The following is a 24,010-nucleotide window of genomic DNA, read 5'->3' on the forward strand; positions in this document are numbered from 1 at the left end:
CAAGCAGGTGCATTCAGATCCAACACATCCCCTCCTCCCACTCTCCAAGAGCCAGAGTATGGTACAAATGGGTTGTTTTCTGTCCCTCCCTCGGGCCTGGCAGCCCTCCACAGGGCTGGCAGCTGTGCAGATGCTGGTGCTTGGTCTGTGGCTGCAGGCCAGCAGCTGTGCCCGCTTCCCTGCCACCCTGCCTGCTGCAGCCAGGCACTACAGGGGGCCATGCCAGCTTGATCCTCACTCAGACCCAGCCCTTGAAAGCCCAAACTGCCCTTTGGTCAAGGGTAGTGACCACCACTCATGTGCCTGACAAGCCATCAGACTACCAACAGCTTGCTGTGACCACTTTCTGCTTCCAAAGCCTCCTAAAGGGAATGCTGTGTCAGAGGAAAGCCCTTCACTGGTGCTCCGTGGGCTCCCTGGCACAGAGGGGTGGGCAGGGGAGCAGCTGTGCCCAGGTGTGCAGGCCCAGGAGAGCCCCACCTTGTCGTGCTTCTCAAACAGCCGCTGCAGGAACTGGTATCCCAAGTGGTTCAGCTCTGTGGAGCAGCCGGGGGGCACACGGAACCTGTGGGAAAAATCATGGAATCATCACGACTGGAAAAGCCCTCTGAGATCATTGAGTCCAACTGTTCCCCCAGCACTGCCAACGCCACCACTAACCCGTGTCCCCAAGTGCCACAGTCACACAGCTTTTAAATCCCTCCAGGAACAGTGACTCCACCACTGCCCTGGGCAGCCTGTGTCGGTGCTTGACAAGCCTTTTGATCAAGAAATTTTTCCTAAAATCCAACACAAACCTCCCCTGCATCTTTCACATCTTATTTTCCAGTTCAAATAGCCAAATAAGCCTCCTCAAGCCCCGAACAAAGGGCAGTGTGTGAGCAGATCTCACCCAGAGGACTCAGCTCCCCACTCCCTCCTTGCTCAAGGCCAGCTGTTGCCTCCAGGCCTGGCTATTCCTTGACACAGTCCCCTTGTTTTGGGGAGAATCCCCTGAAGGTGCACAGAGGCCTCTCTTTGGCACATCCCAAGCAGCCAGAGATGCTGTGCCCTTGCTCCACCTCATGCCCAGGGCTCCAGCAGAGCACAGCACTGCCCTGGGGTGCCATCCACCAGCATGTCCCTGTCACCTCCCCACAGCCTGCTGTCTGAGGAGAGGAGGAGGCAGCTCCAAGCCAAGCCCTTCCATTCCTGCCAGATCCCCACCTCCAGGGTGGCAGGGAGCAGAGAAGAGACAGCAGCTGCAGAATGAGCCAGGAGGGCTGTGCTGACAGCTCACTGCTCCTGACAGAGCTGCTCTGCCTCGGCTCAGGCAGCGACATAGCAGCCTCCAAAAGCCCCTGACTGATGTCAAGGCAAGTCTGGGACTTCATTCCCCACCTCCCTGCCTGTCTAGATCAGAACCAGCAGCACAGCCAGCAGCCCCAAGGCCTGTTGTACTTGTCCCCAACCCCACGTGTCAGCTCCTGCCCGCAGGGGAAGGCGAGGGCTCTGAACCTGACCCTGACCTAAGGGTCCACAGCAGCTCCAGGGTGCTGGGAGGATCCAGCCAAGGTGCTGGGGACCCCCGAGCCGTGCACCACCAGGGTGTGACCCCCTGTCCCCCGCCCACGGCAGGACACGCACTGTGGGTACAGGTAATCGTCCGTCAGCTCCAGCTCGTCGTCGTAGCCGAAGCGGCGCAGGATGGTCCAGGTGGTCTCGTGCCGGCCCCTCTGGATGAAGAGTGTGTTGAGGAAGAGGAAGCCTGCAGGAGAGATCAGGGGCTCAGACAGTGGGGTCAGCTCAGCCTCAGGGATCCACTCCTTGGGACTGTCCTTTCCCCAGGAAAACAGGCTGCTGGGACACAGAGATCTACCAGCCCAGCAGGCTCCAGCTTGCTTTAACAAGAGGGACTAATTAGGCTTGGAATGAGAGACACAAGGCTGGAGAGAGAGCCCTTCAGGATGTGCTGAAGGAGATGGGTCCCCCCCATCCCTTGGGAAGAAGCAGGGAGCCCCCGTGCTGTTACCATTCAAGGTCAGGCCGTTGTCCTGCACCCCGTCTGTCGTGTTCTTCCACACAACCATCTTCACGTCCTCCAGGGCCTGTGGAGCCAGTGGGTTTCCAAAACAGGACTTCTGCCTCCCAAGGGAAAGAAGGCCACTGTCAGCAAAGCACACAGAGAGAACAACCCTGTCTCACCAGCTTCCCTCTCCCCTGGCAAGGGATGGGGTTTCAGGGAGAGAAAATCCACCCAGCTCAGGGATTTCTGCTTTAGACCTTGACCAAACCCCTGTTCTTCAGCATCCCAATAAGTTGGGACTCTCTACATCTCCAGAGCCTCCTGGTCTTCCCACAGCAGAGCAAACTCAATCCAAGCTTGGGAAGATGGAACCCCATGTGCTCAGAGATGCACCCTATGGTGCTTTAGGTGTGGAAAAGAAGTATGAATGGGAACAGGATGGCCGTGTCAGGAGAAGGCCGGCTTTTGCCTGCTATTGGATGGACAGGGAAGCCCAGGGACTGGGGAATATCTCAGCTCTGCAGCCAACCCTACCTGGAAGTAGTTAAGTTCATCATCACTAAGGATCTGGTTGTTATCCTGGTCCGAGAGGTTGAAGATCCGGGTCAGTGCTCGTGCACAGGTGGGTTTCAGCTGCAAGGGACCAACCACGGTGACAAACGGCACCAGCCTCAGCCTGGCCCTTCCTCCTGCAACCCCATACACAGTGGTTTCCCTTCCTGCACTGCCTGGGAACACAGCCCAGCTAAGCACCCTCTGAGGTGGGAATCATGGAATCATTCAAGTTGGAAAAGCTCTTCAAGATCATCAAGTCCAACCATCCCCCAGCACTGCCAAGGCCACCACTAACCCATGTCCCCAGGTGCCACATCCATATGGCTTTTACATCCCTCCAGGGAGGGGGACTCCACCACTGCCCTGGGCAGTTGTGCCAGTGCCTGACAACCCTTTCTGTGAAGAAATTTTTCCTAATATCCAATCTAAAGTGAGAAAAGACAGACCATAGGGAATTCTTCTCCTGGACCCTTCCCACCATGGCTAACATATGGTCTGGAGCACGAGGGCTTCTGCCCCAACACACCCCGGTCCTTGCAGGTCTCTCTGGCCTGGATATGCCCAGCTGGCTGTGCTGAGCACAGGAATGAACACCATCTCCTTGTCCTGCCTGTGTCAGCCCAAACCCTCCACCTTCCTTCCCAAAGCTGCACACCAGAGCACTGTGACAGGAAGAAGACTCTCCCAGGAGCCTACCTGCTTCTCCTCCGGGTCGTAGAGCGGGGCAGTGGGGTGCAGCACAGCTTTCTGGGCGTAGTAGAAGAGCTCAGAGATGTTCTTGAGGTTCTTGGCAGAGCACTGCGGATTCAAAGGAAAAGACAGCCCTGGGAGCTGATGAAAAGGGGCAGGAGGAGGATGATACGAGCTCCCTGAGCCAGACAAGTTGTGCATCAAAGCACAGAGCAATATTTGTCCACCATGAGAAAAAATCAAAAGGGAAAAACCCCTGGGTTTTGCTCTGGTTTTGCTGTGCCCATTCCACAGCCCCAGAGCCAATACACAAAGCACAGAAAGCCCAAATCACAGGCTCTCAACCCCCAGACACGGGGACTTCTGCAGAGCAGTGTCAGCAGGGCAGCCCTCCAGAAGCAGAGGCTCCCTGACTCACACCAGATCAGCACTCTGACCCCTCAGGGAAGCTCTGCAGACACCCTCCAGTTCCCTCACCTCCACACAGGTCTCAATCTCCGAGAACTGGTTCATGATGGGCAGGATGACCTCCATGGAGCTGCCCATCTGCAAGTCAGACTTGTTTCCCACTAAAATAATGGGGATCCTGGCAAAGACACAGAGCACAAGTAAGGCCACCCCTCCCTTGGTCCCAGCACTGTCCCAGCCACTGGTGCTCCCATGGGGCAGGTTGGGGAGCCCCCACCCCTCCTCTGCGAGGTCCAGAGCAGCTTTCCTGCCTCCCATGGCCAGGAGCATCCATCTGGAGAAACAAACTGCCTGATCCTGCTTAGGCTTTCACCCAGCAACAATATGTTCAGCAGTCTTTAATCCAGCATAGCAGCCTTCTGCCTAAGTGATCCACACACAGATTGCAGCTCAGAGATTCCCTTGGCAGCCTCCTTTCTCTGTCTGGCTGAGATCAAGGGGAAAGAAGGATCCCTCTCCAGTGGCCCCCTGCCTCAGCTGGATCTCTGAGGGAGAAAAGTCCACATGTTCTTATGCTACAAGTGGTCTAGCCACAAGCCACAGTCATGGAATAGTTTTGGTTGTAAGGGACCTCAAAGATCATCTCATTCCACCCCCTGCCATGGGCAGGGACACCTTCCACTAGCCCAGGTTGTTCCAAGCCCTGTGCAACCTGATCTGGACCAAAACACAAAGCTGGTTTGGTCTCAGCACCCTCAGGAAGGTGGTGGGTTCCCCACAGTCCCCAGAGCCCCCCAAATCTGCACCCACAGATCATGCCACACATGGTACCTGGATCCCTTTTCAAGTCCCCCGTTCACCATGGGGATCCACTTTGTGCGAATCTGGAAGGTGAGCAGAGGGTGTCAGCACAGCCTGGGGAGGGAGAGGCAGATCCCAGGCAGACAGCAGGGCCCTGCAGCCATCTGCTCCCCAGCATTCCCCCGCACCAGCAGGCACAGCAGACCCAGGGATGCTGGATACCAGTGCAAGGATTCAATCAGCCTGTTGTGAGGACAACCACCAGTGTGGGAGCAAGCTTCTTCTGTGGTCAGCCTCTGCCTGCAGGGGTCTCAGACCCCAAATCCCCCACAGGGCTGGTATGTGCTCACACTATGCAAGGGCAGCATGGAAATCCCAGTGCTGGGAACCCCTTCCCCTCTGGCTCTGCTGCTGGGGCAGGGCTGCGGTGGCACCTGTTACCTTGTCAATGGTGGCCTCCTTGGTGACATCGTACACCACACAGACCACGTTGGCCTGCAAGAGAAGCAGCAGAGGGTGGTGAGGGGGTCCTTGTGCACACCCACAGCAGCAGGGAATGCCGGAAATGCGGCCGCAGCGGCCGAGTGCACGTGAGTGTGGACACGTACACAGCCCTCCTCACACAGCCCCTCTCACACACAGCCCTCCTCACACACAGCCCTCCTCACACACAGCCCTCCTCACACACAGCCCTCCTCACAACACACAGCCCCCCTCACAACACACAGCCCCCCTCACAACACACAGCCCCCCTCACAACACACAGCCCCCCTCACAACACACAGCCCCCCTCACAACACACAGCCCCCCTCACACACAGCCCTCCTCACACACAGCCCTCCTCACACACAGCCCCCCTCACAACACAGCCCCCCTCACAACACAGCCCTCCTCACAACACACAGCCCTCCTCACAACACACAGCCCTCCTCACAACACACAGCTCTCCTCACACACAGCTCTCCTCACAACACACAGCCCCCCTCACACACAGCCCTCCACACAGAGCTCTCCTCACACACAGCCCTCCTCACAACACACAGCCCTCCTCACACACAGCTCCCCTCACACACAGCCCTCCACACACAGCTCTCCTCACACAGCTCTCCTCACACACAGCCCTCCTCACAACACACAGCCCTCCTCACACACAGCTCCTCTCACACACAGCCCTCCTCACGCAGCCCCCATCACAACACACAGCCCTCCTCACAACACACAGCCCTCCTCACACACAGCCCTCCTCACACAGCCCCCCTCACACACAGCCCTCCTCACACACAGCCCCCCTCACACAGCCCTCCTCACACACAGCCCTCCTCTCACACAGCCCTCCTCACACACAGCCCCCCTCACACACAGCCCCCCTCACACACAGCCCCCCTCACACACAGCCCTCCTCACACACAGCCCTCCTCACGCACAGCCCCCCTCACGCACAGCCCCCCTCACGCACAGCCCCCCTCACGCACAGCCCTCCTCACACACAGCCCCCCTCACACACAGCCCCCCTCACACACAGCCCTCACGCACAGCCCTCCTCACACAGCCCTCCTCACACAGCCCTCCTCACACAGCCCTCCTCACACAGCCCCGACATGAGCCCACAGCTGCCGGGAGCACAGGCCGGCTCCTCTGTCCCGGGAGCTGCCGCCCCCGGGCCCGCCCGGATCCCCTCCCACAGCCGCGGCCGTGCCCTCCTCCCCTCCCGACCCCGCGCAGACGGTGCCCTGGCTTTGTCGGAAGCAGACAGGAGGGATCACTGGTCCTTTCAGGAGAGAGTTTAGCGCTAATCCTGAGGACACATGAGGGTTTAGGCAGGATTTCCTGGAGCTGTTTAAAGCCTCTGTGTACTCCTGCTGTCTGGGTGAAGGGGGCAGGACCCCCATGCCCACCTTCTCAGCGCTTAACCACCGGGATGGGGAGGTTAAATAGCTTTGTTCACGTGTGAGAGACAGTTTTATTATCCACAATTAAAAGGTCCTTGTCTCTGCAGAGCCAAGGCTAATCCCAGGCCAAAGAGCAGCTGGGTGCATCCCAGCCAGACGACTCAATTATTCCTCCACGGCTGCTTCAAGGGCTTCCTCATCCCTCCCTGCCCAGCGCTCCCCAGGGCCTCCAGTTCCCAAATTAACTTCTCTGTGCCACTGCTTCATCAGGCAGCCACAGGGATCTAATGCAGGAGCAGAGGGTCTTGCCCAAGCTCAGCAACTGCTTCTCCCCTCTTCCAAGTCCGTCAGGAACATCCCCAGGCTGAGAGCACATCATCTGCTCCGCAGCCTCCTCCTGCCCCCCACTGCTCTCCTTCTGGAGGCTCCCCCGAGGGCCAGGACAAGCCACATACAACAGCTTACAAGACAGAGCAGGATTAAACAAGCCTCTAAACAAACCAGAGCATTAATCCACGGATAACCAACTGCCTGGCCCCCCTGGGTGGCTAACGGGGAGGGCAGGGGAGCAGCCATGTTCCCCTTGGGAGCTGCAGGACCACAGGCTCCTGTCCCAGCCAGCCCTGCTCACCTTGGAGATCTCCTCCTGCAGCTCCTCCTCTGTCTGCTCTGCCTCTGAAAAGGGAACAGAGCTGTCACCATCTGTCCTGGCAGCAGGACCCCTTCCCAGTCCCCTCAGACAGTCAGGGAAGGGGAAAAGCCAGGTGGGATGGGGCCCTACCTGAGTAGTCCACTATGTGTGTGGGGACCTTCTCAGGGGTGACATCGGCCGGGATTGTGATCTCCTCTGCCCGGGGGGGCACCTGCAAAGCCAGCACAGCTGTCCAGCCAGCCATGCCAGGTGACAGCCAGCTGGGAGCACGGGTGACAAGGGACATCACACCCCAATGTGGGCACTGCCCAGCACCCACTCTGCCAGGGTGGGATGAGCTACGGATCATGGATGGCTTTTGGCCCACTGGGCTGCAGAAGCTCCCTGCACCCCATCCCTCACACAGCCCCTGTCCCTGAGGTGGAACCTCCACATGCCCACCAGGCCCAGCCTCCCTCAGCCACAGCCACCCCTGCCCGGCCTGGCCTCCCTCAGCCATGGCCTCGGGCTCCAGAGATAAGCCCTGGGCAGCCAGAGATAAGCCCTGGGCACTCCCTGGGCACTCCCCAGCTGTCTGGGCTCAGTGCTGAGCTGTCTGGGCTGGGCTGGCAGCAGGAGACGGGCCACAGGGCTGGTCCCCCCAAACCCCTGAGCTGATGCTTCCCAGCATAAGATCATGCAGGGCACCAGCTGCTTGTAGGCAGTGGGAGAAGCCAGCTGATGACTCAGGGAGAATGTGCCCAGACAGACTGATCCCATTTTCCCATCCCAGCTGTGCTGGGACAGCGAGCTGCCCTGCTGGAGGCTCTGAGGGGAAGGACAGATCTGCTGCTGGCAGCTGGCCTGGCTCAGAGCACCAAACCCAGCTCCAGATAGGTACAGAGGGGCAGGGAATGTGGCTTGGCCCCTTCCGAGGGCTCTGTGCCAGTGCCAGGCTGGATTTGGGAGGAAGGCTGGGCCCTCCTGTGCTGGTGGCCACAACACAGAGACCCCCAGCAGCAGCGAGCAGGGGCCTGGGAGGTACCAACACCCTCCCGAGGGCGGAGAAAGCCCCACATCAGAGTACAAACAGGAAAACAGCACCTCGGCTGGAGCTCCGTGTGGTCCTCACCGACCTCACCTGAGCTTTAGTGGCGACTGCTGGTGACTCCCACGGCTGTCACAGCCCAGAGCTGTGAGCACCCCCAGACACCCCAACCCCCGGCCGGTGGCATTGGGGACAGAGCTGGCCCACCCGGAGGGGTGTGTATCTGTGTGTCCCCTCCCCGCTCACCTCTTCAGGAAACTCCTCGCCCACCAGGGCCATGATCAGGGACGTCTTCCCCACCTGGGCTAGGAAATAAAGGGAGGACGTTGACATTGGCACCGGCACGGCAGAGCCTGGGGGGGACAGCGGCAGTGGAGCCACGATCGGGGCCGGGGCTGGTGACCGTGACACCCGCAGGGCCCGGGACCACCGGCGGGCCCGGCCGCTCCTCCGGCCCTGCCGGTACTGGGGGGATCCCCTGTACCCTCGGCCTGCCCGGGACCCCCGTGCCCCCTCGGCCACCCTGAGCAGGAGGACCCGCCCCACCGGAGCCCCGGGACCCCTCGGGACGCCCCTCACTCTCCCTTCACAGGAGGATCCGACCCCGCCCGGCCCCTCAGAACCCCCCTCACCCTCCCCGAGCAGGAGGATCCGCACGTCCCGTTTCATGGCGGCACCGCCGCCTCCCCGTCCCCCCCCTCCACTTCCGGCCGCACCACCGAGCGGCGGCGCAGAGCGGCGCGGGGCACCACAGCGCCCCCTGGCGAGGGCAACACGCTGAGACCTCCAGGGTTCGTCTGTCGATGGTTTATTAACGAAAGCAAAACATTTCACAACAAACGGCGAACGGGGCCGTGAAACACATCCCGGAGCCGGGCGGGGCCGGCCCGCCGCCGCCGGGCCCTGCAGCTGTGGGGACGGTAGTTGAGGCCTGGTTGGGGCCGGAGCCGGGGCCTGTCCCGGGAGCCGGGGCCGGGCCGGGCCCCCCCGGGCTCTGTCCCCGCTGGAGAAGCGCCGCCAGTCCAAGGCCCGCCCGGCTCAGCCGCCCGTCAGTTCCCACACGAGCACGGCGCTGTGCGAGGCCGTGAGGAGGCGGCGGCCGGAGGGCACGAAGCGGCAGAGGTGGACGGTGTCGTCATGGCCGGCGTAGTCCTGCGGGTCCCCGGCCGGGCACGGCTGCAGCCGCAGGAGCCGCGCTGCGAGAGGAGGGTCACGGCCGGGCTGGGGGCTCGGACTGCTCCCGGCCACTCACAAACCCGCTCCCTGGGGCTTTTCCCTGCCAGGACCACCCTTCCCTGTCACACCTGGACCCTCTCCAGACTTGTCTCTGCCAGGAGCACCGTTCCTGGTCACCCCCCCAGGTTCTCTCCCTGCTGCTGAGCTGGGAGTTGCTGAGCTGAGTGACACGAGACAGGCAGATCCAAAGCACTCTAGCAGCGAGGTGCCCTTGTCAGGAGCAGGGTTGTGACTGTCCCCTGCCATGGGAAGGTCCCTGCTGCCTCCTGGGCTGCAGCCCATAACCCTGGCAAGTCATTCCAGTGACAAATCCTGCCCCTGGACAAGCAGGACTGAGCTCATGCATCATTTCTGACCTAGGAGTCTCTCGGAGGTTTCTCCTTGCCCTGGACTGTAGCTCCCAGGGTTTGAGGATATGGTGTGTGTGCATGTGTCTCATTTTATGGAACAAGGACTCTTGTTCCCCCCCTCACAGCAGAAGGGGAGACCCCTCCCCGTGGAGGGGCCCAGGCAGCCCCAGCACTCACCGTGGAAGCCGAGGGCCATGAAGGGCGCGGCCGGGGACAGGCTGAGCGAGGTGGCAAAGGCTGGCAAGGAGACTCTCCTGACCACCTGCATCCAGCAAGAGAAACACCAACTCCTCACAAGGGGGAAGGGACAGCCCAGAGCTGTGCAGCGAGTCATTAGGAGGGTAACGGGAGGCTGAAGGTGCACAGCATCTCTCGAGCTTGGAAACCTGCCCCAGGCATCCAGGAGATGGCTCAGCAATGTGGAGAGTGCCAGCGCTCCTGGAAGCAACCGCCTTCCCCTGCAGTGGGATCAGGGACTGGCTGCCTGCCCGGACACAGCCCGAGGCAGGGGCAGGGCTCTGCTGCTCCCCCGGGAGTTTCCAAGATGACAAGCTGTTCCCTGAGCCCGGCCCACCCCTGTGACAAGGGTTGACACAGGGCAGCACTGCCTCCCCCCGGCCCCGGGGCAGGGCACAGGTACCTGCTTCTTGCGCAGATTGTAGAACAAGGCTTCCTCCTGCATCCCAAACCCCACGTAGACCAGGACATCCTGTTCCCAAGGGCAGAACGCCGCCAGGCTGGGAGGGAGGTCGAGACCCTGGTGAGGGAAACCAAAGGCAAGAAAAGTCTGGATTCTCCATCTTGACCCGATACAATGGGGACAAAAGGAGAGCACGGAGGAACTTCAGGGCTCTGAGTATCTGAGCAGTGGGAAGTTAATATGATGGAGGCTGTTTCCTCCCTCTTGCATTCCCATCTCGTGGAAAGCAAGGAGCACCCACACACTGCCATGAAAACCTGAAGCAAATTGTTTAGTGTCAGAGGAGCAGGAGACATGAGGGTCCAGCAGGTTGAATTTCTACTGAGATGTTGCTGCAGGGGCTTGAAGGTGGGATTGGGTTTTGGATTGGTTTAACACAAGAAAATAGGGCCCAGAAGACAGATCTTGAGTAGTAGATACAAGATTAATCCTGCTCACTCTGGGGAGAACTGTAGTGAGTTTCCTTCCAGAGGAAATCCAACGTTTTGGAAAGAAACAGAAGAAACATTGACAGAACCCAGCTGCTGTGTGGAGGCTCCCTTCTGCCTGCCAGTCTCACCTGGACCAGGGGCCATCTCCATATCCTCTCCAATACAGATCCTTCCTCCCTTTCTAGCAGGTGTCCTGCTGCCCAAACCTCACCCTGGGTTGGAGCCAGAGGCTTCTGCCAAGCAGCACAGACACACAGGGCTGAGTACTTGGCTCTGTGAACCCGTCATGGTGCTCCTGGCTTGGAATATTCATGCTCCTCAAGAATGTCAGAGTTAGCAGCACGTTCCTAATTAGCTCTCTCTCCTGCACACTGTGCTCATGGCTGCCTGTGCTCTGCTTTGCTGGCACAGGGTGTCAGCTCTTTGCAGGTGCCATTTTGGGCTCCTCATGCTTAAAAGTCAGTGCTTGGGGCAGTTTGGTACTGCTACAATTGCTTTCCACACACAAGGAGGTGTGTTAACAAGATAACTCTGTGAGCAGAACTAACAGAGATGACATTCCTAAGCACACTCTCTCTGTCAGAGCCCTGTGCATCCCTCCTCTATCTCTGCTGGTGCCAGGAGCAGGCAGGGGCTGGCAGGAGCCAGGCTCACCTCGGGGTCGGCAGGAGCTGGGAAGCTGAGCCAGTCGAGGAGCTCACACTTGTCCTGGAGCCAGTCGGAGGCCCAGACGCTGACCCGGCGGTCCGAGCTCGTGGCCAGCCAGAGCTCACCCCCTTCCACCCCGAAGTCGTGGTACTAGGGAACACAAACACAACACTGGGACTCTGGAGGCACAGAGGCTGCAAAGGAAGGTGACACCAGAGAGTGGGGCAGGAGCTTGTGGGAACACGGGTCTTGTGTTTAGGGGATCAATGCCAGGATTAACCTGTTTGTGGCTGCCCCATCCCTGGAAGTGTCCAAGGCCAGGTCGGATGGGGCTTGGAGCAACCTGGGACAGTGGAAGGTGTCCCTATCCATAGCAGGGGGGTGGAACTGGATGATCTTTCAGGTCCCTTCCAACCCAAACCCTGACCTGAACAACACAGTTCTCTTCCCTGGGACAATGTCTGGATCTGCACATCTCCTTTTCAACACCATGTGTCCCCTAACAACGTCCTTCACCTAGAACCAAAGAGGATCTCCTTGATCTAAATTACCAGGGAACGCAGCCTTACAGCGTGGATGACTGGAAAGCCTGAGAACTCAGGGAAAATTATTCCCATTGCTGCTGCACAAAGGAAAAAAACTCTTCATGAAGAAGAAGACAAAGGAGGTGCTAAAACCATCCCACTGGTGCACAAACAAGTCCTCCCAGCTCCTCAGAGGAATGGTACAGGAGGCCAGGCTGCCCAGGAGCCTTTTTTGGGGGGCACAGGGGCTGCAAGCTCCCAGCCTGGGCTGCTCTCAGGGGTGCTGCTCTCTGAGAGCCTGTGGCACAGGCCCACATCACACCTGTGTGTCAACAGCTGCCACCAAAGGTCCCCCCACCCGCAGGCACAGGCTGCACCTGCAATGCCTGCAGCTTTACTCCACTGGATATATCCCTGGAAAAACTCATCCGAAGTTACTGGGGGGGATGGGGGCCTGAAGAGGAAAAGCAAGGGACAAGGAAGCAAACACTGACCATGCTGCTTCCCACAGCTGTGCAGTGACACAGGAGGACTTGCTCCTGGGGTCTCACCTGCTTCCTGGTGCACTGGAGAACAGTGATGGGGGAGCCTTTGTGGTCAGCCACGACATGGATGGTCATTCCAGTGCGAGGGCTGCTCACAGCCACCAGCCCATCCTTGCCCCCCGATAAGATCATTTCTCCTGAAAGGAGACAAAAGAATGGGACCCTTGAGAAGAATAGCCAAGAGGAGAAAGGTCCAAGATCATGGGATATTGGTGTCCCAAAACACTGTGAAAGGCTGGGAACATCCCAGTCAAGGGCTGGGTAAGATGAGATGTCTCAGACACATTAAATCTCCACACTGAAGAAGAGCCATGGTAGATCAAAAGCAGGAGAGCACAAAAGGGTTTGTGGCACCCAAACCCCTTTATTACCCCATTGCCAATACACCTCCCACCTCCTATTTACCACATGCTCAGCTGGCAGAGCCACCAAAGCTCACTGAGACGAGTTCTGTGGCTCTCCCTGACCCCAGGGTTTTGGGCAGGTGGCCAGGACACAGAGCAGCTGGAGGTCAGGATAACCCAGGCAGCACCAAGCCACATTCCCTGAGGCCACATGTCCCTACTGTGACCTTGGGCAGTCTCACCGTCCGTGGAGTAGGTGATTGCTGTCAGTGCAGCGTTGTGGGGGTGCATTTTCAGCTCCATTTCTGTCCTGGAAACACTGAACACACGGATGGTGCCATCACTGTATCCTGCCACCACGTGCTGGCTCTCAGCTCCCCACAGCCCGATGGGACGAGGCTTCCAGGCCAGGCACTGGCAGCTCTGCGAAGGAACCAGAGATGACACAGTGGATACCTCCCTGTGCCAAGAGGAAGGGATTGATGTACCACAAACACTTACCTGGTTGAGCACCTGGAACTGGACCACCAGCTCTGTGCTGCTCAGAGCCCAGACCCTCACGCTGCCATCCTCCCCACATGTGGCACAGTGAGTCTCGTCAGGACTGAAGCACACCTCGGTCACCTGCACCAGGGACAAGGTGGGCAACAGGGGCTCTACAGGTGCCATAGCCCAGAGCACATCAGCTCCTCTGCCCCTCTATCCACTCTTGGGAGACATCAGACAAGATGGAACATAAAGGAAGGTGGATGCTTTGGTTTTGGGTTTAAATTGTGGGCTGACAGGACGAGAGGAAATGGCTTCAAGTTGCACCAGGGAAGGTTTAGATTGGATATTAGGAAGTATTTCTTTGTTGAAAGGGTTGCAAAGCACTGGAACAGGCTGCCCAGGGCAGTGGTGGAGTCACCATCCCTGGAGGTGTTCAAAAGATGTGTGGATGTGACACCTGAAGACCTGGTTTAATGGTGAACACGGTGGTGGTGCTGGATTGACAGCTGGACTTGATGATCTTAGAGATCTTTTCCAACCTTTAAAATTCTATGATTCTATGACAGCTGGGCTTGTCATGGAAAACAGGAAACCTAGCCCCAAACAGTTAATAAACCTAACCCCAAAGGGGTTAACAAACCTAACCCCAGAGGTAGGACCAGGCACTGTGTACCACAGGTCGACGTAAAATTCCTTCTCTTCTACCATTTGAACACTTTTTCCCGCAGCATAAAGACATCCCAAAGCAACAGCAAAATTCAAAGCTGGCCCAGCCCCTCTGACCTTGCTCTTGTGGCCGCTGATGAGCCGGATGCTCGTGCTCTCCAGCCAGTTGATGTACCACAGGGTTCCTGCTGTGGTGCCCACAATGCCCATTTCCAGGGAGTCGTCAAAGGCTGCGCTGACGATCGTCCCATCCAGGGTGATCTCATGCTCCAGCAGGACGGAGCTGGACCTGGAGGAAAGGAGGATGGGAGAAGGACTGGCTCAGGTGTTGGAACAGCCATTCTGCCTCCTTTAAACGCAATTTCTTAGTGAGCCCAGTTCAATGAAGGACCCCTGTCTATGGATCAGTGACTCCCATTGCGCTGGGAGAGCTGGGGGAGTTCAGCCTGGAGAAGGCTCTGGGGAAACCTTCTGGGGCATAAAGGGCCTCCAAGAGAGCTGGAGAGGGACTTTGGACAAGGGCGTGGAGTGACAGGACAAGGGGGAATGGATTCCCACTGCCAGAGGGCAGGGTTAGATGGGATATTGGGAAGGAATTGTTGTTGGCTGTGAGGGTGGGGAGGCCCTGGCACAGGTTGCCCAGAGAGGCTGTGGCTGCCCCATCCCTGGAAGTGTCCAAGGCCAGGTTGGACGGGGCTTGGAGCAACCTGGTCTAGTGAAAGGTGTCCCTGCCCATGGCAGGGGGTTGGAATGGGATGGTCTTGAAGGTTCCTTCCAACCCAAATCATTCCTTGATTCTATGATTTGCACTGCAACCATCTTTTATAGGGAAGAAAGAAGATGAAGGATGCAATAGCATGAGAGAAGAAACAAAGGCAATGTATTTTCCCTAATTCTCCTAAAGGAATTCCTACAAACCACTGACACAAATTTCAGGCATGATGATAATCACCCACTTCCAGTATTAAGAGGGTTCAGCTACCTGTGGCAAAAATTCAGTCAAAAGATCCAGAGAGAAAGAATCAGCAGCCGCGGGGTGGAGAGGAAAAGCTAAGGATGAAGAGCTCAGGAGCAGGGAGACGTCTGTCTGTGAAGAGCCACCTCTGAGACAGGTCCTGGGAGCTGCCAGGTGAGGGGCCACGACCGCCTACCTGGCATCGGGCCCTTTCAGCCTCAGCTCCTGCACGCTGCCCACTGCCCACAGGCGGATGCGCTTCGTGTTGCTGCCGCTCACCAGCCTGTCGTGCCGACACAGCAGCACCCCTGGGGGCACAGGGGGATGGGGGCACCCGTGAACATCCACTGCTCTCAGCCAGCACCCCAAGCGTGCCCCTGACAGCCAGGCCACTGATGCACTCCAGCAGGAAAAGTAGGGGGGGTTCTACAGCCAATACCCAGTGTTTTACAGACCAGGGGTCTGTAGCTTTGGAACAGGGTAGTGGTGGAATCACGGTCCCATGAAGTGTTCAAAAAGCACGTGGATGTGGTATTTAGGGACATGGGTCAGTGGTGGACCTGGCAGTGCTGGGTTAATGGTTGGACTTGATGATCTTAGAGACCTTTTCCAACCTTAGTGATTCTATGATATAACAAGGTGAACCTCCCAGGGAACCCAGGACCCCAAGGAAACCCGGGTCACGGATCCATTGTCACCCCACACATCTTGCACCTGACACAGCAAACTGGTTTTCCGAGCACAGCTGAAAGCAGAGCTGGGCACAGCTCTTCGTTCCCCACACATTCCCTGACCCCCCTGACTCAGCACCCACCGATCTCGCCCTCGTCAGCCTCCCATGTCATGAAGCAGCAATTGGTCTCAGTGTCCCACACACAGATCTGGCCTGAGTTGGTCCCACTGTAAAGAAGAGTGTTGGCACCATAACAGAGAGACGTGAGCTCCACCAGCCCCAGCACGTCCGGGGCAGGGGCCTGATGAACCTGCCAAAGCACAAAAAACAGCCATGTCAAAGAAAATATGGTTCTTACCTACATCAGGAAAGAAACCCCTCCTCCTCCCCTCAGTTCATGCAGTTAATGTCTCCAATACCACCAAAAGCTCTCATGGACAGCCAAAGTCACAAGAAATCCTCAGCTCTCACAGAGCTGTGGGGGCAGAGCCTCCATTGCCCTCACCAGTGGCTTGGAAAAGAAGTCAGAGATGCTAAAAATAAATTTTGAAACGTAAAACGGAGGTTTACCTTGAGGTTGACAGCAGCTCCCTGCTGCTCCAGCAGCCAGAACATCACAGCTCCTCTCCCCACACAGGCTAGGTCTTGGTGAGACACAGGGCTGAAAGCCACGTCATGAACTGGCTCCGAGACACAGGTGGACAGGAGGAGCTGGTATGTGTAGGTGCTCCACAAAGCAATGCTCTGGTCACTGTAGTCCCCTAAGGAGAATGTGAAAAACAGGAGGAATTCTGCAGCCTCAAGATGCTCAAAAGCATCCACACTGCACACACACATTGCCTGTGTCACTTCCCCATCCAGCTGTTCGGACACAACTATCCCAAACACTGCTCCAGGCATGGACACAACTCCTCATGTGCTCAGCAAAAGCTGCATGACACGACAGATCCTTGGCTGAGTTAAGGACAGACAGAGCTGGCCCAGCACTTCATGCAGGAGGTTGCAGCAGACCTGTGCTGGCAGCGGGGTGTGCAGCCGGTGGCTGGGATTGCAGCAGGCACAGCAACCTTTCTGCTGCTTCTACATCCTTGGGAGTCACTGCACACCCAAACAAACCCTCCAGTGACACTGGGCACTCAGGGCTAACCTGGTATGGAATAGGAAAGGGATGTCACCTTTGCCAAGGTCACAGGTGAGGTGGGAGCTGACCTTAGTGGAAGACACTGTAGCTGGGTGGGAGCAGAAGGCACTGGCTTCCGTGATGGCAAATTCCCCAGCTCCCAGACAGCTCTGGAGGACAGCACTCTCCTGCTGCCTTTCCTAGGCTCCACAAGCCCAGTGGAGACTTTCAGCTTTTCTCTCCCTGCAGCCCAGTCTGGAGCTGGAAGAGGAGGTTCCTCTGCCCTGATGCTCCATGGAGAGCACGCAGCTCTCTTTCTGTCCAGCAAAGCCTACCTTTTTTTTCCAAGGGTGAGCTCACTAGCCCAGAGTAAGCGTATTGCCTGCTCCACAGGTCCCCTCTCATGCAAAACAAGGGCTTACTAGTTGCATGTTGTGCTTTAAATGTCCCCTGCCTAAACAAAACAGACAGCTTGAGTGTCCATCCTGTGCTGGCATGGCTGCCTGGCAGGAGGCTCACAGTTGGAAGCCTTGCTACTTCTATCCAATTCCACCTAAGCAGCAATAACAAGTCCAGAAGAAGGCTCTTCCTTTTGAACAGTAAATATAGTAACCACAAACCATTCACACAGGGTTTAAGGAGCACTAGTGAGTCAGGAGAGGAAAGTGCAGCTTTACCCGCTGTCCCAAGGATACCACAAAACAGCTTCATCCCCACGAGCCTCATACCCATCTGGCAGGTATTTAGTGCTTCCAGCATCTCTCTCCCATGAGCTGTCTGCTCCAGGGTGCACCCCTGCACCCACACCTGGTGTCACAGGTGTGCTCACCTATGGTGACAAGGAATTTGTCATCCCGAGAGAATGCCATGGCTTGTACTTGTGTCTCGTGGTGGAAGAGCTCTGCTGTGCAGGCCCCATCTGGGATGCTCCAGATGCAGATCTGACAGTGGGAGCCTCCATCCTTCTTCCCTGAGGCAGAGGCAAGAACCTAACAGAACAAGGTATTGTCACTGAGACCTCAGTAAGTAATTAGAGAATACTCATTAACGAGTCTTAGCAATATTAGTCCCAAATTAAAGTGGTATGGTTGGCAGATGGAGAATTCTGTGAGAACAGCCATTCAGTCTGGTGGCAGGAGGGAATGGCAGCATCACCCAGAGGAGGGGAGCAGCCTTTACAGAATCACAAGGTCATCAAGTCCAACCTGTGCCCAATCCCCACCTTGTCACCCAGCCCAGAGCTCTGAGTGCCACATCCAGCCGTTCCTTGGACACCTCCAGGGGTGGGGAATCCACCATCTCCCTGGGCAGTTCCTTCCAATGCCTGACCACCCTTTCCAGGAATAAATTCCTCCTGACCCTCCCCTAGCACAGCTTGAGGCCATTTCTTCTTGTCCTGTCCCTTGTTCCCTGGGAGCAGAGCCTGACCCCTACCTGTCTCCGTCCTCCTGTCAGGGAGTTGGAGAGAGTGAGAAGGTCCCTGCTGAGCCTCCTTTTCTCCAGGCTGAGCTCCCCCAGCTCCCTCAGTCTTGCCTCATGTGTCTGACTCTCCAGCCCCTTCCACAGCTCCGTTCCCTTCTCTGGACACGCTCCAGCCCCTCCCTGAGGTGAGGCACTGCCACGCTGAGCCAACACAACAGATAACTATGCTCCAAAATGATTTCCACAGCCTCCAGGCAGCAGGAAGAACTGACAAATGGGATTCTAGTCTGTGACATCCCTTTGGCCCACAGTGACAGGGATAACCCCCGGCCCCAGGCAGCAGCAGGCCCTCATACCTGGGCATTGTGGCTGAGGGCGAGCGTGGAGATCTCCTCAGCATGGCCCAGCCAGTGGTTCTGGGACCCCGAGTGCAGGTCTTCAACCACGATGACGCAGCCACAGGAGTAGGCAAAGAAGCCTAGCAGAGGAGGAGAGGGGATGTTTTCATGGAAAGGCTGCACATCCAGCCCCCACCACAACCCACATGGAAAATTCTATGACTCATTAATACGTAAACGCTGACTCTTCTACACGGCTTGTCAGCGTCAGGCTGGGAGCGGGACAAGATCTCACTTCCCCTAACCTGAGCAAAGCATCGCTCCAGCTGGAGAAAGGGGGCAGAATGGGCTCTGTGAGCTTTCCTCCAGCTCTCTCCACTCAACAACTGCAGCCCAAGTCTGCCCCACCAACTAACGCTCACCAACAGCAAAGAGTTACTGGATTTTATCAACACAAAGAACCCCTGTGTTCAAGCAAAGATCCCAACAGCCAGAAGATCATAACTCTGTTCAGTACACACTCCTAGAATGATAACAGAATCCCAGAATGGTTTGGGTTGGAAGGGACCTTAAAGCTCATCTCATGCCACCCCTGCCATGGGCAGGGACACCTTCCACTAGCCCAGGTTGCTCCAAACCCCATCCAACCTGGCCTTGGACACTTCTCGGGATGGGATAGCCACAACCACTCTGGGTAACACATCCCACCCCCCAGAGCATTCTCAGTGTACCTGTATCTGGGTTCCACACCATGTTCCCTCTGCCATTTCCATTGTAGCCGATCACCGCTTTCAGCTTCAAGACCTCGCTGCCTGCTGGAGGAGACAGCAAACTCTGCAAGAAAAACAGACACTGGCTTAAAATAAGCTCTAGAAGTATGGTCTGGGCAGGTGCATCAGCACCCATGTAGGAAAAAGTGAGTGTGCAAACACACACACGTCCTCACTCACACATCCCACACAGATTCATAGCAATCCTCACACAATTCCATAACTGACGAATCCTGAAGGGCACAATTCTATGTACAAAAGAGATACTGCCCCAGTACAGCCAGGCACAGATGCTTTCAGATGGGGCACAGAACAGGCTGGCAGCAAGTGCCCAGCCGAGGAGCAGCTGCTAATCCCACTGGGAAAGAGTTCCATGGGTTTTGCTGGCTTGGATGTGTAGATATTTCAATAGGAAGAGAACTGAAGGAAAAAATGCTGCCAGGTGGGAGGACAACTGAGGGGCAAGCTGGATGTAGTTCTTCTCCCAGCACTAACAGCACAGCTTAGGGAAAGGCCGAGCTAAGTTTCTGTTTTATTCCTGCTGTGTTTGTTAACAGAGCAGGAGCTGTGCTGTCTCTCCTCACTACACTCTCTGGATTTGCCTTCTCCAGCCTGCTCTGCCAACGCAGCTGCTCACAAACATGATGAATCATTCCATTGCTCACTCGTCTTTCACTCTCAATAGCACATGCCATTCCCGTTCCTTTTGAATAAAAATGTATGCAGATTCAGGGAACAGAAAAAGAGTTGAGCACAACTCACTTTCTACTAGTCTGGAAAGAGCTGCATGTAGAGAAGAACTGGGAATTAATGTTAGGATTTTTCACTGAACATCAGCCCAGGGGTATATTTTCCAAAGTGCTTTCAAACAGAGAACAAAATGGAAACAATCTGGAAAACCTCAGCCCCCAAATGCCCGTTCTTTACCAGGTAACCAGCCCAGGCACAGCTCTCACCTGGGGCAGCACCGATGCCTTGAAGCGAGGAGTGAAGTGCCGGTAGGAATCCGGGCGGATGGAGCACTGGGACTTGGGAGTTTTGGTTCCCTTCCTGGCTTCTGCCATGCAAAGAAGAAAAAGGTACCTATGGGATGCTGCTCCTGGGAGTGGTTTGGGAGCAGCACCCAGGCTGTGGCTTGCTGTCCATTCAGGTGCTGTGTACGGTGCACACACGAGGCGAAAATCAGACTGCAGTGTACACATAAAATACCCTGAGTTTGAAGGGACCCACGGGGATCATCAAATCCAACCCCTGGCCCTGCACAGACACTCCAACAATCCCACCATGTCCCTCAGAGCATTGTCCAAATGCTCCTTGAGTTCTGGCAGCCTTGGGGCTGTGCCCACTGCCCTGGGGAGCCTGTTCAGTGCCCAACCACCCTCTGGGGGAAGAACCTTTTCCTGAGATCCAACCTGACCCTGCCCTGACACAGCTCCAGCCATTCCCTACACTGCAAAAATCCTAAGGGCACCCACGCCACGTGCTCTGGGTATCACTGTGGAACCACAAGCCCCACAGCCCCAAAGAGGACTTCAAGGGAGCATCAGAGGCACAGTTTTATGCTGAAGCTTTTCCAACAGGTCCTGCCAGGAATGAGCACAGGCAGCTGCTGCTCCTGGCAGGTTGCCACGCTCTGCTGCAGCTCCGAGGCTGTGCTGCTATTAATAGAGACATTGGGAGCTTTAATTGCAGCTGGATTTAATGGAACATGCCACTTAGAGATGATACTGGCTCCAAGCTGAAGAGAGGCTTCTGGTGTGCCTAGAAGCAGCAGCAGGGGAAGAGCCAGGAAAACAAGCAGTTTTGGGGACCAGCATGAGCTTCCCTCAATACTGATCTCCCTCAGTAGGTCATGCCCAAGGGAAGAGCCCTGAGGAATATGTGCTGCCCTTCAGATCACAACTCAGAGCATGTGTCTGGACCATATTAATGATGACCTTCCTTCATTTTCTGGGGATAGACCAAGCTGCCATGCAGGCCTGTGCACAAGGAAGGAGATAAGCTCTGTACAAGCTGGGAATAACCCTGATTTACCATTTGTTGATTTTTCAGGAGAACTTGGGCTCTCCTGCCTCACTTTGGGCCTCACAAGCTCCTTGTTCCTGTCTGACTCCACCACAAAGATTGAGGGATCTTTGTCTCTGTTTGCCACCATCCTGCTGCTGCCTGGCAGACCTGCTTCCTCCTCTTTGTCCAACTCAGAGAAAATACCTGAAGAGAAAAAACAGTGGGAAGATGGAGCCATTCCTGTCCCTCAGGACCACTTCATGTGTGCCTGACCCTTTGATTTCTGGCCGTGTCATTCCCCTGCTCTGTGGAACAGCCCAGCCATTTGGGTGGAGGGCAAAGCAGACTATTCCTACTGGGAATGGCCTACAGGGTGTTTACCACAGCCCTCAGAGAAGCTGTGCCAGCAGCTCAGTGTGTGGAAGAGAGCATAGGATAAAGGGGTGCTGAATCCCAGCACCTCTGGGCTTTTTCCAGCTTAGGGGAACAAATTGCAGACTGGTCTGTCAATCTGCTGGAAGGGATCATGGGCAGGGATGGCTCCAAGAATGCTGCTAAACTAGGCAAGGAATTTTTCCCAAAACAGGATTAATTTTCCCCTTTCCTGCAAACAGTTCCTCTTACCTTGATATCCTGCTTGGTGGGCAGAGCTGATATCCAAACACGGGGGTGAGGACAGCAGTGGAAGAGGCACCGTCTGCCTAAGGGTCTCAGAGACATCCTTTGGCTTCTCAGAGCTGCCTTCTGGGAAAAGAAAAGGCTTTGTGTAATTTCCTTCACTCCTCAGCTCCTCTCATCCTCCTGGATTGATGGTGATGCCTCCAAGCTCATTTCTCCAGCTTCCTCCTACACAGGAGAAGCCGCTTCTCTGTCTTTCAAGAGAGGGACAGACAGAGAGAGATACACTGAGGGAGAAAGAAAACAGAGGAGATGAAAGCAGGAAAAGACAGAAGACAAAAGCTGAAAGACCTACCAGAAAATCCAGAGTGGCTCTGCTCAGAACATCCTCACCTAGGCAGACTGAGAGGTGCTAATTAATTTGAGATTGTCCTTTGGGGCTAATTAGCTGCTTTGGCCCCAGTACCCGACTCCTTGAGGGAAGGAACCGAACTCCCCAGGCCCTACATTCTGGAAGAGCTGCCAACCTGCCAACCAGCACAACTCACCTGGTGCTGGCAGCCGAGCAGATGCGGAGGAACGAGCCCTGGAAAGGTGAGGAGATTGGTGTTACACCAGGCAGGGACGGGGCTGGGGGAAAGGGGGAAGCAGAGGAGGCAGTGCCCAACACCTGCACTTACCTGGCTGGGGGTGACCTTGCTCCAACTGGAGCTAGGAAATCCCAGAGGAAGATGGCATCTCCAACACTGACAACGTGCTGCTGATCCGGTGTGAAGGCCACCTGGTGCACGGGCTCCGAGTGGCCGATGTACACCTGGAGAAAGCACACCCTGAACTTCCCCATCCCCACACCTGTCCTGTCAGCATGAGGTCACTCCACTCTCTGCCCTGCATGGCCAGTGTCTACAGGCCTCAGCAGAAGATCCAGCAGAGGATCTACCACACCTACAGTGCTCACACCTACGGTTGATCAACCTTGAACACACTCATCTGGAAAGGGAGCAAAAGCTGAAAAGTACAAAGTCTTATGCTACCCTGGAAGTCCTGGGGGAGCCATTTTCTTCTCTGTGTGGTCCTGCCCCTAACACAGAGGTATCACCCACCCCTGTCCTTTGCAGAGGGACACTGGCTGCCCCAGCCTGTGCCCAGTGCCAGGTGTTATTACAATGTGGGAACAGGGCTGCATTTCTCTGCTGGGCAAACTGGGACTAGAGACACTGGGCAAGTATCAGACACCTTTTGCTGCTCTTTTCTCCAGGGATTCACAAATGCAACACCCACCCCTTCCCTCCCTCTGTGGGTGGTACCTGGAAGTTGATATCGAAGCGCATCCGATAGTCCCACACTTTGATAACCTTGTCACCAGCAGTGAGCAGGTACTGGCCATCCTTGCTCAGTGCAAAGGAAGAACACGTCAGCTTGTGCATGGGGGACACCTGAGGACAAGAAGAGGCACGAGCAGCTTTAACTGAGTTAGTTCATACCCTTATTTACACTTCAGCAAGAGAACAGGGGTGTGACAGCATGGAAAACAAGGACAAGCTGAGGCTCATCCTGAGCCCAAGCACACGAGGATAACTGTAAGCTTCCCACTCATGTTTCTTTGAAGCCTGTGAGCTCCAGGATGAGCTTTTCTCTCATTTAACCTCCCACAGGGACATGAAATGCCCAAACCCCACGAGAGCTCAGTGGATGAATTTCAGTGTCCTACCTCTCGCACCAGTCGTCCTGTTTTTGCATCAAGCACGAGGATTTTATTGGAAGAAGTGGATACCAGGAGCTCGCCTTGAGGCACGGGACCAAAGCAGACCCTCACTGCAGAGTCCAAGACAGTGCTGTGCAAGTCAAGAATGCTGATGTCCACCCTCAGCAGCTGTGAAACAAGGAGCTATGAACAAACACTGCAGGAGCCTCAGGATTGCTCACATGCTCCTAACACAAGGCCACAGAACTCCCCAGACCCTTCCCACCTAATGAGGGGCTTCAGGTCCAGGCAATGCCCAGGAGAGCAGCTCACAGAGAGAGGTGGGAGCTGACAGTCTACACAGCACCTCTGCAAATTATCTTTCTAGAGGGGAATAAAGCCAGAGGAGAAGAAACCTTGACTTTGTTATTTCTAAGAATGGAAAACAAACCTCACTGTAAAC

General features: G+C 56.3%; 1 protein-coding gene across 6 annotated transcripts in view; it reads right to left on the reverse strand.

Annotated features, from left to right (window-relative positions):
* LOC135422910 (mitochondrial Rho GTPase 2) overlaps nt 1-24,010 on the reverse strand; it is a 47,223-nt gene that overhangs the window by 5,575 nt on the left and 17,638 nt on the right. Inside the window, exons 22-52 of one of the 6 annotated variants that reach the window (XM_064672517.1) lie at nt 23,575-23,736; nt 23,171-23,299; nt 22,544-22,677; nt 22,412-22,449; nt 21,870-21,989; nt 21,273-21,449; nt 20,195-20,295; nt 19,200-19,302; nt 18,487-18,608; nt 17,538-17,697; nt 16,159-16,349; nt 15,730-15,898; nt 15,112-15,223; nt 14,078-14,249; nt 13,307-13,429; nt 13,048-13,228; nt 12,468-12,598; nt 11,399-11,542; nt 10,254-10,370; nt 9,791-9,875; nt 8,274-8,332; nt 7,130-7,211; nt 6,980-7,023; nt 4,901-4,954; nt 4,490-4,542; nt 3,728-3,836; nt 3,257-3,358; nt 2,540-2,638; nt 2,012-2,120; nt 1,627-1,747; nt 481-565 (exon numbers count right to left, since the gene is read on the reverse strand). In XM_064672517.1, the coding sequence (XP_064528587.1) occupies nt 481-565; nt 1,627-1,747; nt 2,012-2,120; nt 2,540-2,638; nt 3,257-3,358; nt 3,728-3,836; nt 4,490-4,542; nt 4,901-4,954; nt 6,980-7,023; nt 7,130-7,211; nt 8,274-8,332; nt 9,791-9,875; nt 10,254-10,370; nt 11,399-11,542; nt 12,468-12,598; nt 13,048-13,228; nt 13,307-13,429; nt 14,078-14,249; nt 15,112-15,223; nt 15,730-15,898; nt 16,159-16,349; nt 17,538-17,697; nt 18,487-18,608; nt 19,200-19,302; nt 20,195-20,295; nt 21,273-21,449; nt 21,870-21,989; nt 22,412-22,449; nt 22,544-22,677; nt 23,171-23,299; nt 23,575-23,736 (3,588 nt within the window). Of the gene's footprint in view, nt 1-480; nt 566-1,626; nt 1,748-2,011; nt 2,146-2,539; nt 2,639-3,256; nt 3,359-3,727; nt 3,837-4,489; nt 4,543-4,900; nt 4,955-6,979; nt 7,024-7,129; nt 7,212-8,273; nt 8,333-8,659; nt 8,727-8,819; nt 9,224-9,790; nt 9,876-10,253; nt 10,371-11,398; nt 11,543-12,467; nt 12,599-13,047; nt 13,229-13,306; nt 13,430-14,077; nt 14,250-15,111; nt 15,224-15,729; nt 15,899-16,158; nt 16,350-17,537; nt 17,698-18,486; nt 18,609-19,199; nt 19,303-20,194; nt 20,296-21,272; nt 21,450-21,869; nt 21,990-22,411; nt 22,450-22,543; nt 22,678-23,170; nt 23,300-23,574; nt 23,737-24,010 lie in introns of those variants that run through there. The other 5 variants (XM_064672511.1, XM_064672512.1, XM_064672513.1 and 2 more) reach the window with 5 other exon arrangements.

This window comes from Pseudopipra pipra, chromosome 16 (genome assembly GCF_036250125.1).
Source record: "Pseudopipra pipra isolate bDixPip1 chromosome 16, bDixPip1.hap1, whole genome shotgun sequence".
NCBI lineage: Eukaryota > Metazoa > Chordata > Aves > Passeriformes > Pipridae > Pseudopipra > Pseudopipra pipra.